Source organism: Zootoca vivipara, chromosome 4, assembly GCF_963506605.1.
Source record: "Zootoca vivipara chromosome 4, rZooViv1.1, whole genome shotgun sequence".
Taxonomy (NCBI): Eukaryota; Metazoa; Chordata; class Lepidosauria; order Squamata; family Lacertidae; genus Zootoca; species Zootoca vivipara.
This window is the reverse complement of record NC_083279.1, coordinates 32,375,075-32,390,009: the sequence shown is the minus strand read 5'-3', so window position 1 is coordinate 32,390,009 and position 14,935 is coordinate 32,375,075. Positions and strand designations below refer to the sequence as shown.

At 43.3% G+C, this 14,935-nt stretch overlaps 1 protein-coding gene across 1 annotated transcript; it reads right to left on the bottom strand.

Annotated features, from left to right (window-relative positions):
* Positions 1-2,824: 2,824 nt before the first annotated feature.
* On the bottom strand, positions 2,825-13,573 carry ASMT (acetylserotonin O-methyltransferase). Its single transcript, XM_035116140.2, has 8 exons — positions 13,487-13,573; positions 11,816-11,990; positions 9,174-9,303; positions 7,304-7,372; positions 6,703-6,821; positions 5,802-5,942; positions 5,003-5,125; positions 2,825-3,036 (listed from the first exon to the last, which is right to left on the bottom strand). Exons 1-8 carry the CDS (start codon positions 13,556-13,558, stop codon positions 2,825-2,827), a joined length of 1,041 nt encoding a protein of 346 aa, XP_034972031.2. The 5' UTR covers positions 13,559-13,573.
* Between the last annotated feature and the right edge of the window lie 1,362 nt (positions 13,574-14,935).

The window sequence follows — 14,935 nt, the reverse complement described above, 5'->3', positions numbered from 1 at the left end:
ACACTGAAAGAGAAGCCGCCAGACCCTTATGTATATTCAGAGGGTGGGGGTGATGGGCTGAGTGGTAAACCTGTTGATGACTGTTAACGACTGTTAATGACTGTTAACGACTGCAATTGGCCTTGCGGGGGGGGGGAGCAAGGGCTGAGCTGCTAAGGAAAGCTTGATCATGTATAATGAGATAAGACTCCTATGTCTTTGTTCATTCCAGGTGGTTCCATGGTTTTAAGCTTGTTAATGAGTTGCAATTCAGCAACTTCTCTTTCTGTTTCTGAAAATTTTCTGTAAACTGAAGAATATTCACTAGGTTTTTTTTGTTTTGTTTCATTAAAAAAAACAAATTTACAAATTGCTGCAGAAATGCGGAGAACTGAATTTAAGACTGGAAAATTTAGAATCTTAGAGAACCAAAACTGACAGGTTCACCCATCCTTACCTACAAGTTTTGTCCAGATCACAAAGACCTCTCTACCAAGTAACTGTCCCCTCTTCTTTCATCCCAAACTATACAAGACTATGGATGAATTGCCACTCGGTGGTAGGCTAAGGAAAAGCTTTAACTGTGCAGAATACAGCCTGCAGTTCATATCCTACCCTTTCCTGATGAAGGCACCTGACAAAGCCTGGATATAAAAATGACAGCTACCGGAACATTATTGCAACATCGTGTATTTTTGGTTGGACCAAAGCATTACTTTGCTTTAGCCAGTTTCTCACATATCTCTAGATTGTTGAATCTGTAGAACAGTTCTATCTTCAAATAAATGGTATCAGAAAAATATATTTTTGTATGTACGCGTAAGTATCCATGACCTGGAAATATAGCAGGTTACTTTAAAACTATGGAATGAGATTCCACTTATATTTCACAAGGAAACACGCCACGATAATGGAATGTTTGCTCTGCAGAATTAAGGAGTAGGATGTTTACAGTGGATTTGTCTTGGTCTTAGCAACTTGACCTCAGTGCCGAACTTCATCCTTGAATGTAAGTGGAGAAGTGCTGGCCAGCATAGACATTTCAGAACCAGTCCCAGGGTACAGCTGAAGTATAGACGAGCGGCACCATCTAATGGTGAATGTGATACTGTTCTGTGAGAGAAGCGTTGATTTGTTTTCAAGTTCAGTGCAAACTTGCTCACTTCTTTCCCCCAAGTTTTAATTCTTTATTTATAATTCGACTAAAAATACATACGTATTCAACTAAAAATGCATTCAAACTAATTATTCAACAGAGAATTTATTCATAAAATTTAATTCATACAATGCATCAATTTTCATGGAAAAAGAAGAAAAGAAGAAAGAAAAATTGACCCATAAAAAGGGCGAAGAAAAAAGAAAAGAAAAAAGAAAGAAAGAAAATAAAGCTAAGAGTAGAAATAAAGAATAGGGGGGGGGGAATATGAGGCAAACTTACTTTCTTAGACATTTTAATTTGCATTGCCCCTTCCCCTTGACCTCATTGCTTATAATGTTGCCTGCCAACTTAGGATAACACTTCACATGTCTGATGTGATGAAGTGAACTCCAATTCACCAAAGCTATACTGAATAGCTTTAAGGCTCTCCAAGCTGATATCCTACAGTTTTTTGGGGACTGTAAACCTCTGGAGGGCATCAGCTTGCAAGAGGCTGCTTAGAAGTGCAAGAATGCTCTTTGTTTTGACTGCAACAGACTATCCGCCCAAAATCATTACACAATACAATAGCACATAGATCCATCTTCCAGGACTGTTTTACATTTAAATAAATCCTGCTCATTAGATATTTCTATTAACTAATCCAAGGATAAAGAATTTAATTGATAAGTCTTTTCTTTCTTTGATTAACGACTTGCCATTTGCAAAATAATTCATTTCAGAGAAATTTAATATAGAACAGGGCTAGTCTGAACAAAAAATAAGATATCACCATCTGTCAAAAGGTTTTCTTTTGTTTCCTTTCTTTTTGGAATATACCTCCAATTTCAGATTAACGTGATGTTCCTTAAGGGGTGAATCATGCTCCAGAAGTAGATTAACACATTTTTAACTATGAACTACTTTTGCTTTCACTACTGTGTATTTTGTAATACTGTAATGTTTTAAACTTCTGTTAGACGCCTTGAATCCAAATTTGGGAGGAAGGCAGAATATAAATACATAAAATAAAATGAACAAAACAATTAGGTCTCATTCTTTGCAGGATAAGGCCTTGGAGCCAGAGTGGAGGAGACAAGGGGACTGGATTTCTATCATGAAGCCAGCAATACAAATTTCCCCTTAACAACTCCACACACAGAAATGCACAAGAAAACAGACTCCACCATTTACCACACACCATAGAAGACTTGGAATTTGCTTTACAACATGTGAGCGAAGTGTCTTCTGGCCACTGACTCTATCCTAGCCCTCTCTCTTGACCCATCATCTCATTGACCCTGTGTCTCCTGTACATCTGTCTTAAGACATCGCCCTGCACCTGTGTGATGTTTTCATTTCCCTCACTAGATTAGCATTCAATGACTGATTTTTTCAACACTTCACATGATGTCACAGTGGCCCAAACCAATGACTAGTAGAATATACCTACGAATATTCACTATGTAGACTGTAAGGCATGCTTAAGCTGAAAGGGATTCTAGACTGAAAAGGCCAAGCAGGCACTCTCTTTCCCTAGGCTGCAATTAAATAAATTAGTACTGTAACATTTGACAGTTATTAGATTGCTATTGATATTATAATTGCAACTGTGAGTTGGATAGATATTTTTAACTTAAACCAAACCCTATCATTTTTATTCTTGCTTTATTTGCCACGTCTGATAATAAAGCTGCAGGGACTATATTATTTTCTTCCTAAAATGGCATCATACAGCTTTCCAGTTTTCTTGATTTCAATCTCCCTGAAGCCAGCTGCGGTGAGGAGGCTGCTGTACTCGGCAGGGGTCCGCTCTTTCCCTTCAGTCTGAACCAACATATTAATGGAATAGAGCTGGCTTTCCAAAGGCCCGCTTCTGTCTTCATTCAGAAGTGTTTCGACTAGTAAAACGCCGCCACCTGGTTGGGGAAAACAAGATCCATTTTGACACATTGCCCGGCCTCATCTAAATCCTTTAATGGGTCTATAATAACCTCAGCCTAAGATTTCAAGAAAAAGAGAGCACCCAGGAATGAAGATGGAGCTACGTGAAACAGAACAACAAGGATTTAGACCAGTAAGCAAAGTGTGGGTCTCTATACTCTTCCTATAAACCAGAGCTAGCTAATGTGGTGCCCTCCAGATACTGTTGGACTACAACTCCCATTATTCCTGACAATGACGCTGATGGGAGTTGGAGTCCAAAGCCTCTTGAGGCTGCCAGGTTGGCTATCCCTACTATAAAGTGAACATATTCCATTAAAGTAAAATAATGTATTGTTGCTGCCATGATAAAAACAACCATAGACCTTTCAAGACGTTATAGAAAGGCTAAATTGATTGATATAGGGAGTGACAATGCCAGACTCATCTTGTCATACATGTGACCATTGTGAATTCTATAATATGATTTGTCATAGTGCTGTTTAGCTTTTTTTAAGTTGTTTTGCTAATAGTGCTTTATATAATTGTTTTACTGGTGATGAGTTAATTATTCTATATGATTTATGTTGCATTTGTGATGTTCTGTTATTGTTATTTATTGTTTGCAAGCTGCTTTGTAATTCATTTTAATGAAAAGCCACACAGAAATATAATCAATCAATCAATGTGTAGAAAGAGAGATGCTGCTCTCACAATGCCACTGACCACCATGTTCATTTAGTCCTTCCGTAACTTCTGAAAAGGGATTACAACTAGGTAAAGGTAAAGGGGCCCCTGACCATCAGGTCCAGTCGTGTCCGACTCTGGGGTTGTGGCGCTCATCTCGCTCTATAGGCTGAGGGAGCCAGTGTTTGTCCGCAGACAGCTTCCGGGTCATGTGGCCAGCATGACAAAGCCGCTTCTGGTGAACCAGAGCAGCGCACGGAAACGCCGTTTACCTTCCCGCCAGAGCAGTCCCTATTTATCTACTTGCATTTTGATGTGCTTTCGAACTGCTAGGTGGGCAGGAGCTGGGACCGAGCAATGGGAGCTCACCCCGTTGCAGGGATTCGAACCGCCGACCTTCTGACCAGCAAGCCCTAGACTCTGTGGTTTAACCCACAGCGCCACCTGAAAAGGGATGACAACTACAACTGCACTAACATTTCAACTACTTTATTTCTAATGTCAAGGACAGCTACGTAGACAAACTTAGGAGTCTGTGCATGCTTGGTGGGATTTTTGAATATTTCCTCCCCCTTTTAAAAGCAGGTTCCCATAGCCTATCACAACTATTTTTGAAACCCTTCTGAGCTTCAAAAATAGTCAGGTGGCAAGAGAAATGCTTCCTTTGAGAGTAGAAAAAAGCTTAGCTGGGCACATGGGACCAGTTGCTTGTTGCTTTGAATCTCGGTTTTTGATTTGAAAAAGTAGCATAAATAGAAAGGATCAGTAACAGTTGCAGAAAAACTCAAGAATGAAAGAGACAGCTGCACAAATAGATATGGTTCTCAATGTGTTTTCAAGAAACTTCTTATCGAATGATATCTTTAGAGCTTCTTAATAAAATCTGTTTGGGGCGCATTTGCTGCTGCAGTTCACCCCTTGATAAAACGTTTCCTTGAAATATGTTGAGAACCAATAACTTCCACCCACCTACACAGCGATACTTCCTGTTTCTCTTCTCTCCCTCTCCGCTCCAGCCTCAAACAGCTTGTAGCCCTCCAGTACTGATTTAAGGGCTTCAGGGAGAGGAGATGAAGGAGAAGCCTGATTGCATGAGTGATATCTACTTGCCTAGCCTGCCACCAATTCCACCACCCCTCCTTCTGTGGTTGGAAGAATGCACTGAGTACATTAAACAGTCCCAGAGAGATAAAAAAAAACCAGAGCTTGGTTTTTTGAAGTGACAAATGCAATGTCTAGCCAGGCTCTTGTGCGTTATCATACACACGTCCGTACCAGTTTTGCAAGCCTTCTGCACTTTTTTGAGAAGCTGCACACATTTCTCATCTGCCCAATCATGGAGGATCCTTGCCAAAATATACAGGTCAGCTTCTGGAACTGGGTCTGCAAAAAAATCTCCTGTATGAGACAGAAAACAAACATTAATTTCCGATTAACCGAGCATCCAGCATGTCAATAAAACATGGAATGGGTCCAAAGTAGCTGAGATCAAAAGAAGATTCGCTGGTGTTTATTTTCATGCTTGAGCCAGCGTTAAAGTTCTCTGCGGGGAGGACGGGTTTTGTAACAGTTGAGATGCACCATGTTAATAAAAGCATCTAAACTACATGTTTTCTATTTGTTGGACACAAGGCATGTGCGAAAGAAGGAGCAGTAAGTCCAAGCAATACAGGCACTTTCTGTATTGGGGTTCCATGTGAAGATGGTCTATCCTGTAATTAATTTGGAGAATAGAGGTTCTGAGATTATAATTTAATCTATTTCATTCTTTTTTCTGGAAGAGCCAACTCTAAAAACCACCCAGTGACTTATCTGTTAGGCAGTGAGTGCTTTTGCAGTCTTATATAAGCTCTAGCTCCAGGTCACATTTGTATGGCCCTTCCGAAATGTCCTAGAAATCAAATATTTCAACTGTGGGCAGGGGGGTGGGGGATAGCCTTAGGAAAAAAAGGCACAGTATTAAATTATGGGGCTACTTTCTACAGAGGAGGGTAAAGGAATTTGTAGTAAGGAGCAACGCTCTCCTCCTCAACCTAGTTATCTCAGAAAACACAGAAGAAACCACCATCTTTACCTTCGTGAAAAGTGATCCGCTGTTCCTCAGAGGACACAAAATGCTTCTTTGCTGTCTGTACTACTTTAGGCAGGTCGAAAATTGTGACTGAACAATTTGGATATAGTGAAACACATTCCTGGGCTAAAGCACCAGCGCCTCCTTTTTGAAGAAAAAGGTATTAAAAAAACGCACAGTAATGAGTTAGGAGGAGGAGGCAAAAAATAATAATAACTAACTAACCAACCAACCAACCAACCAACCCATTATTGGCACAGCACTATTTTGTTTCTCACATCCTTTTTGAGTATGGATGGGCCTACCACTGGGTTTCTTACCATTTTTGGCAGGGAGTGGTGCCTTCTTCATCTGAAGTGACATAAGAGTTTCGACAGTCTTGGCCTGGATAGGACCACACCCCAAGCTAATGTCCTCTGGCACGCACCCAGCATGAAATGAGGTCACACTCCACAAACCTCTTTGATGGCACAAGTGGTGCTAGATCTTGAAATCAGCTCTGCCACTACTAACAGGAGCCAAGATACAGAAGGAAATATTTGGTTCCTCTACAGAGAAGGCCCTCACTAGCCCCACTGGGTGCTGCAAACTTCATTTTCAAATCCTATAGGTATCATTGAGGCCAACATGGTTATGTACTAGAACATGCCAACCACTATAGTAAGGTCAGGTTTGGACAGCTGCCCAGTAGGCAAACTGGTACTCCTGAGTACTGGATTGCCTCAAGCTGCCATAGGAGTAACAGCTTGCAACTCTTAAAATTCATGCCAGTCCATAAAATAGGCCCGCCGTGTTTTTAATGCCTTCATTAAACCAGGCAGTTGTCTTAAAGTGCAAGTTTTTCCATGCAAGATTTTAACATTTCTCTGTGTGTGTCAAAGGAAAATTATTAAACGGCACTTACCTCCAAGATCATATATGACAGGGAACGAAGAAAGATCAAATGCAGCTATCACATCTCTGCCACATATGCTCCAAATTGCATTCAATCCATACATGAATTTTATCATTTCTTCCTCTGATCTAGAGATTTGAAATTGCACAAGCAATAAGCTCATTGCAAATGCCCGCAATGATTTACTGCTATGTAAAAGACATGGGCAGCTTTTCTGCCACCCTAATTAAAAAGAATTGCATATTCTTTAACACACCCATGAGATCTTTGTGCAGACGGCCCCATTCATTTCATTGGAAGGAGCAGCTCTGCAAACAGACACATGGACCTGCTGTTTCTATTGCACAAGCAAGGCATCCTTACAGAAGAGCTTGTATATGATTGTGCTTGGAAAATCTCTTAAGAAACCAAGAATTGGACCATGACACCCTGGCCTCAGTTAACCATATACTATTAACCTCCAAAACAGATTACTGCTGTGTGCTCCCCCCACAGTTTTATAACCTTCACAATAACCATCGTTGCTATCAAAAACAGCATGCACACAAAGACATTTGATCAGGGACAATCTATTGTGTTTTAGATAAAACTACTATAGGGGAAGCCTTACCTGTAAAGTGCTTCGAAGACGTCTTTTGATGAAATGCCAAATGCTCTCTCATATTGGTTTTCCCCCTCCCTTGAATTAAGGGGAAAAAATCTTGATAAATTCAACAGCTAACGTTAGAATGTCATTTATATTATGTAATACTGCCATACTCAAGAAGAATCCTGAACAAATGCCTAAGAATGCCTAAGAAGAAGCATGATGTTGCTTATAGAGTTCACTTTTTCACAGGAGCAGTGATCCTGAAGTAAGCTAGCTTAAAAAAAAAACCATCAAAACATTCAGGAACCTTCCTGGGAACATAAGAGACAGAAGCTTATATATGCCTACATCCCTAGCTGTATCAAGAACCATAAATGCAAATTAGCGGTGCCAGCAATTACCTTATCTGGAATACAAATTTGCCTAGCTTATCATTCTTAACAATATTGCAAATCAAGCTTCTCACCCCCTAGGACCTTCTCTGATTTGGAATGTAAAACAAGATTCTGCAAACACAAACACACACACACACACACACACACACACACACACACACACACACACCAACTATTCAGTGGCCTTGACAACCAAAGCCAGATAAGCTTTGTAGGCACATGCATAAAAGTTGTGCCCAATGAAACTCTCACAGCTGTTTCTGAACTATGTGAGCCAGACAACCCAACCAAGCAGCCTTTTGCTTGGCACATATAATCTGCTTTTGGTCAATTACTTTGATTTGTTCCTTGTGAAGGTTTCATGTAATTGATGTTTCTCACCCAGCGCTAAAAACCCTTTCTTTCCCCACTGAATGTATTTACACGGTTGTTGCTGTTGTTTTGGCTAGGAAAGGTGGAGATAAATTTCAAGGCCACTTTCTTCTCAAGCCGACATAAGATAAGGTGCCTATCTGCGGAGCATGAACATGTGCTAACGTAAGCCAAGAGAGATCTCTTAGAAAACAGATGTGTGTGTTTTTCCAAACACATGCCGAGGAAGCTTGTAATTGCCAAGTGCATTCTTAATTGAGCCAAAGGGAATTGTTCCATCACTGGTGCACATGGGTGATACAGGATGCTTCTCTGCCAGAGCTACGCTTGATAGTTGTTTTGAATTGAAGGGAAATATGGATTTAGTTAAGCCTTCTACTCCTTCTGAAACAACTGACAGGTGTTAAGAGGGTCTCCAAAATGTCTTGAGCTCAAGTGCCTTCCCATTTTTAAATATTTATTGCTTTCTCTGGATTATGGCAAATGACCAGAACTTGAAGATAATGGAAACTTGTTGGGAAGCGTCTACTTGGAAACTGGGCAAATGGGCCATCTTAAATTTGCATTAATTTCAGCTGAACTTGGAAAATCCTCTTACACAGCTCCCAACCATCCATGATAAAGAACTTAGTATTACTAACAACAGCTACTTCAAAGAAATCAGTAGAACCATATGGTGGTCCTCATTTGCTGAAAAATCCACCCCAATTTCCTTTGTTTTCTTCTGGCACAAACAATAGAATCAACTGGTATCTCAACACCTTCGTGCCAGTTCCTCATTGCTAAGTATCCTCCCGAGAATTCTCTTGGTAAATAGTGCTGTTAGGACAAAGCATTCCCTAGCTGGTTTCCACACACTTGCAAAAAAATAAATCTTCTTAAGGCAGAGTTAACAATATCACAATGCTAGCACTTGGTGTGTGGTATAAAAAATAAAGTAGTAGTGTAACAATCGTAACTATACCAGTCCTGTTTGAACTATTAGCACTTCAGCATCCAACAGTAAACAGTAGTTCTCCTGAAAAAGATCCATGCAAAGGGAATAATGCAGTGGTTCACTGCAAGGTTTTGCAAAGGTTTCAGTTTTCAATTATCAACATAAGCTTCCTCATCGTTCACCTTACCTCACAGCATCTGTCAAGTAGTGCCAGCACAAATAGATGGTTTTAGAATAGTACATCAAGTTATGATACTGAGACTTCGGACTTGATTTTGTGAGGTAGAGATTTGATATTTCCGTGTTTCCATAAAATGCTGAAGAGGAAAGAAGGCAAAGTCAATATTTAGCACAGCGGTGGTGATATCTGCAGCACCATCATCTTAAGCACAAGAATAATGCATCTGCACAATTTATTTGTCCAGCTTATTTTTTTGATGCAATCCTCTTCTAAATCTACACTACACTAACTCTGCTTGCCATTTGCCAAAATATACATCAATTTTGGGGATTTAACAGCATCTTGGTGCAGCTCAAAGTAAACTGCCTGGAAGCAGAAAAAGATTAGATGCCCTCTTGTGTGTGCACAACACACACATTCAGCCTTGGATGTTTCATTAAAGCACGGGTGTCAAACACAAGGCCCGGGGGCCTAATCCGGCCCGCCAGACCTCGTCATGTGGCCCGCGTAGCCGCCGCCGACAATAGCCGCTGACAGTAGTTCTGGAGCCTGCGATTGGCCGAGGGTCAAAACCGGGGACGGGGCTGCAGGCGGAGCCCGGGGCGCTGGAGCCGCGCTGACGGCCTTGGCCAGGGAATTTCAATTTCGAATGAGGCTGAGGGAGGCGGTGGCACAGCGGCCAGACAGGGAAGTGAGATGCAGGAGGAGGAGGAGGAAGCCCGCCGAGGAGGTAGGAAAGCCCTACAGGCGCCGCCGGCAAAGTTGGTGTTGGGACGGAGCAGCGCTGGATTTTTTTTTTGGCGGGCTTTGCTGTTGTCTCCGAGAGCAAGTGAGGCGGCACTGGGGAGCCGCCGCCCGCCGCTTCCCTTCCTCTCCTCGGCTGCATCCGGGAGGTGGGCGAGCGAGCGGGCGAAAGGGACGCGGAGTGAGCCAGAGGGGGAAGTAGGCGAAGCGCAACAGTTGCTCTCTTGATTCCCTCTTCCCCCGTTTTCTCCTCATAGACACTCGGGAGGGTGCCTGGCTTTTGCTCTGCCCCCCACCCCCGAGCTGCCCTTTGGCTTCTCAGTTCCGGCGGAGCTGCTCCCCGGGGGGGCTGGCCGGGAGGGAGCCCTACATCACGAGGGGCTGAGAGGAGGCGGCGGCAGAGCGGGAAGAGCAGGAACCCGTGCCGTTGCCGCCGCCTCCTCTCAGCCCCTCGTGATGTAGGGCTCCAGATGGAGTCGCCTCGCGGTTTGAGTAGGTGGGAGGGGAATTTTTTTGGGGGGGGAGGTTTTCAAGCCTCCTCTGCCTGCAGTCCCGGTAGGGAGAGGCGGCGGCGAAGACGACAACAGCGCAGGTGGGGGGAAGAGCAGCTCTGAGGTGAAGATGCACGTCCGCTGGGGCTGCCGCCGCCTTCCTCCTTGGGAAATCCGCTGCCCTCCCTCAGCGCGAGGGGAAGGGACTCTGGCGCTGAGGAGGGAGGATGCAAAAGCAAAGCAGGGAGTTGGCGCTGCACCGCATGTTCCTGCCCCTCTCCAAAGCATGGGGTGGGTTGCAGCGTGTGGCATCCTGCCTAGCGGGGTTTGGGTGTGCGCAGGGCGGGAGAGGGAAGCCCTCTTTCCATCTGCAGGGTTTTAATCCCAGCAGTGGCTTTCTCCTTCCTGCCGAAGGTTTAGTTGAGCCCCCCCCCCCCGGAAGCCGTCGATCCCCACCTTTTGTTCAAATTTCCCTCGTTTACATCCCCTCCCACACACGTGCCACGACGCAGGAATGTGATCCGCGTGGGGGCGGGAATGAGCTTACATTATTACAAAAAACAGTAATAATTGAATGCAGTGACAATAATTTATAATAATAAAGAGTGGACACATAGTCCTACAGACACAACCGGCCCTTTGAGGGTGACCAAACTGCTGATGCGGCCCCCGATGAATTTAAGTTTGACACCCCTGCATTAAAGTCTTTCTGTTTTGCAGGTGGGAAACAGGCAATCATTTAAGAAAGAGCTAGAAGTGGTTTGAGAGTCACCTTCTATTGTGCATTCATGCATCTATATATATATTGCCCTCCCCCTTGCTTGTAGCAAACACAGCTTGCAGATCATCAAAACAATATAGAAATAGGCAAAACCTATTTACCAAAGCTGAAAGACAGTTGAGCAGGTGAACCAGAACCAGCAATCTCTATTTCAAATTACTTTCAACATTATTAAGAAATGTTTGTTGCCCACTGGCAAAGCAGAAGGATCCAGGCTCAATCCCTGGGTTCGCCAGACAGGGAAAGACTCTGCTTGAAACCCTTGAAAGCCAACACCAGTCAGGATAGGCCAGCCTTTCCCAAACTGGGGCTCAGTAGGTGCTTTGGACAACCTTGACCATTGGCCATTCTGACTCAGGCTGATGGGTGTTAAGGTCCTAAACATTTGGGATACCCAGGTCGGGGACAGTTGGTGTAGGCAAGCTGGTTCCTTCCTATATTCTTAAAAAAAATTATGGTCAGTTTCTAGGCACATAATATGCAGAGGCCAAAACAGGGGTGGCTGGTCATGTTAGATTCATAGCTGCCAAGTTATCCCTTTTTTTCAGGGATTTTCCCTTATGCTGAATAGGCTTCCTCGCGAGAAAAGTGAAAACTTGGCAGCTATGGTTAGATTCCTCTGACATGGTTACCTCCTTCCTTTTTCACTTCTGCTCTCAGCAGCTTTAAACCCACACAGGCATCTAGCAACCTCTCCATTCCCTGGAAGCTGCAGCCCAGCTGCTCTGCAATGGCCTTTGAGGTCAAGAGATCTTCCGACTCTCTCAGCAGATCAAATACTCCCAGCTCACAGGCAGCAAACATCACCTAAAACCAAAGGAACGGGCAGGGATGAAAGAAGCAAAGAGAGAAAGCACAGCAGTGGCTAACAGTGCAGTGACTTCTCACGAGTAAGTCTTATGGAATTCAATGAGGCTTGCTCCCAGGTAAGCAGGGTTGGTTGGGACGGCAACCTACAGTCGAATGGCAGAAAGAATTTTAAACTGACCTCTGCAATGCATTGTTGAGGTTCATCTAGGTCTTTGTTAAACTAAACATACATAGCCTGGATGCATATTTTTCTTGTGGGATTTTTATTGTTACCATAAAAGGTAACAGTTAAGTCCAACTGTTACCATAAAAGGTAACAGTTAAGTCCAACTGTTACCATAAAAGGTAACAGTTAAGTCCAGTCGCGAACGACTCTGGGGTTGCGGCACTCATCTCACTTTATTGGCCAAGGGAGCCGACGTTTGTCCAGCATGACTAAGCCACTTCTGACGAAACCAGAGCAGCGCACGGAAATGCCGTTTACCTTCCCACCAGAGCAGCACCTATTTATCTACTTGCACTTTGATGTGCTTTCGAACCGCTAGGATGGCAGGAGCTGGGACCGAACAATGGTAGCTCACCCTGTCACAGGGATTTGAACCACCGACTTTCCGATCGGCAAGCCTGGGGCTCAGTGGTTTACACCACAGTGCCCCCTATTTTATTGTTGCCATACACAATAATAAAAACAGTATGTCGCAGCCACAGCTGCAAGTTGATGTCCTCATTGTTTTTATCCTGGCAACAGGCTCCTTTTAAAAAGAGCAACATACAGTATATGCTTGCTTCAATATCTTGCTTTGCCACAGATTTTGATGGGATAATTTCCCCCTTGGGGGTAGTTTGAAGTTATTTATTAATGATTTTCTAGCATCTTTGAAAACTATACTTGTTCCCAGCTTCCTTGTGGGTTTACAAAACCTTTGCATTTTTCTATTGATTGGAATTGCATATCGCCTACAGAAGAGAATCTCTTTTTTTCCTCTCTCTCTCTTTTTTTAAAAAAGGTTCATATTAGGAATTTTCCTATTTCACACCTGTGAAGACTTTCAGATGTATATAAAAATGGAACTGTGTTGACACCTCTTGCTCTCTTTCCACAGCGAAATACTGTTGTTAAGAAACAAGGCTAGATTCTTCCTGGAGGGCACAAGCTGTAAGCACTAAAGCAAATGATCTCGTTCTACAAGCAGGCACTGAAAAGGTGGGAAAACTCTATGTGAGATTTACTTTAAGCGACATATTTGCTTGGTGCTGGATTTTTCCAAATTTGATATTCAGAGAAATGTCAAACATGCTTTGCTTTTAACATGTATGGACTTCAGATTACCAAGAGATGCAAGCTGTTGAACACAAAATTGAAACAGACACAGGTAAATTAAAAGATTCACCTCTATAGGTGCTCTAGGTTCTGCACACATCCACAATAAGAAGAAAAAAAGCATCACTTCCTAGTTTAAATTTTCTTGAGGCATATCATTTGTGACCCTTACCTTTGATATGAAAAATCCATTCTGGTACTGAATTAAGAGACGAGGATATTCGAGGTCCTCTGCGGAGCTCATTTTTGTTCACTGCACTGTGAAAAATCCTCTTTCCTTCTTCATTTAAATAAGCCTCTTTAGCCTGCAGGCACAGATGATTCTGGGTAGTCCAGTTTAACTGTACTAATACCACTCCAGACACATTTAGTCTTATTACCACAAATGTGTTGACGCAAGCTCTCCCTTCCAGAGCAGTGTTGTGGGTTCATTTACTCGAATTGAAAACACCACTAGCCAAAAGAAGGGTCTGAACTGTTGTTAAATATATTAAAATGTGAGCACTGAATAGCTCCAAGTGTGCAAGACCATTCGACTATGTGAAAGAGGCATTTAGCATTCTTTTTATTCATAGCTTTTATATATACCAATGACTCAGTGTGGTGTACAGTAATTTGGTAGCAAAGGGTTACGACAAAACAAGTCATCCTGTTAGCACATTTTACTTCCATGTTTGGAAGAGAGCTTCTCAAATCTGCTCTGGAGGGTTGGGGGGAAACCAAGAACAGATTTTGGGGACACACAAGGAGACAGGAAGGTGGTGGAAACTTCCACTGTGCAAGTGCAAGTCTTTGCACTAAGATCAGAGGTGTACCTAGACACCCTTGCATCCTTGGCAAGAATCTGTATTAGCATCTCTGAAGTCATGAGAGACCATGGACCAGAAACTCAAAACGTTTGCTTTTGTCTCCTTTTGCACTCTGCCAGTGACTTCCTCCATGGCTATTGGGTTCTCCTCCATGTCCCCCATCTGTCTGCCTCCCTGCCTCCTCTTGCTGCTTTGCCTTCTACCTCCATCCTTCCTTTTTCGTCCTCCTGAAACTCTGGCCTGCTCTCTCTCTCTCTTTCGTCCCCCAAGCCCCACTGGAGACTTGGCTCACACTGCTAACAGCAGTGGTGGCTGACGGGGGGTGGGGCTGTGCACCTCACCCAGCAACTCAGAGCAGCAGGGAGTACACAGACAGGTGGGTGGGCTCCTAGCCTCTCCAAGCCAGAGTAGAGAGGTTTGATTTTTGCATCCTCCTGGGCTTGTGCCCTTGGCAGGGGCCAATCTAAAAAACTCCTAGGTATGATGCTCCAAGCTAAAATGGAACAAGACCTTGCCAGCAGTGGCCCCAGTAAAGGATTTTGATTCCAATTAAAGTCAAGATGACTGGACAGATACTAAAATAGATTCCTGTGGGGTTGTCTGAAGTGAGTAGAAAGGGCTGAGGAAATACAGTACTTTGCTTCTCCAGTTTCTGGAAAGTCATCAGTAGAGGCCTCAGACTAACCAGCCTGATCCCTCAAAATAATCCGATTAGCCTACTGAGATATGGCTAAGAGAATAAGCCTTGAATCTGCAGCTCTGGTGTGAATTCATTAGATTACCTTAGACAAGCCAATCTCTTTCAGCCTCAC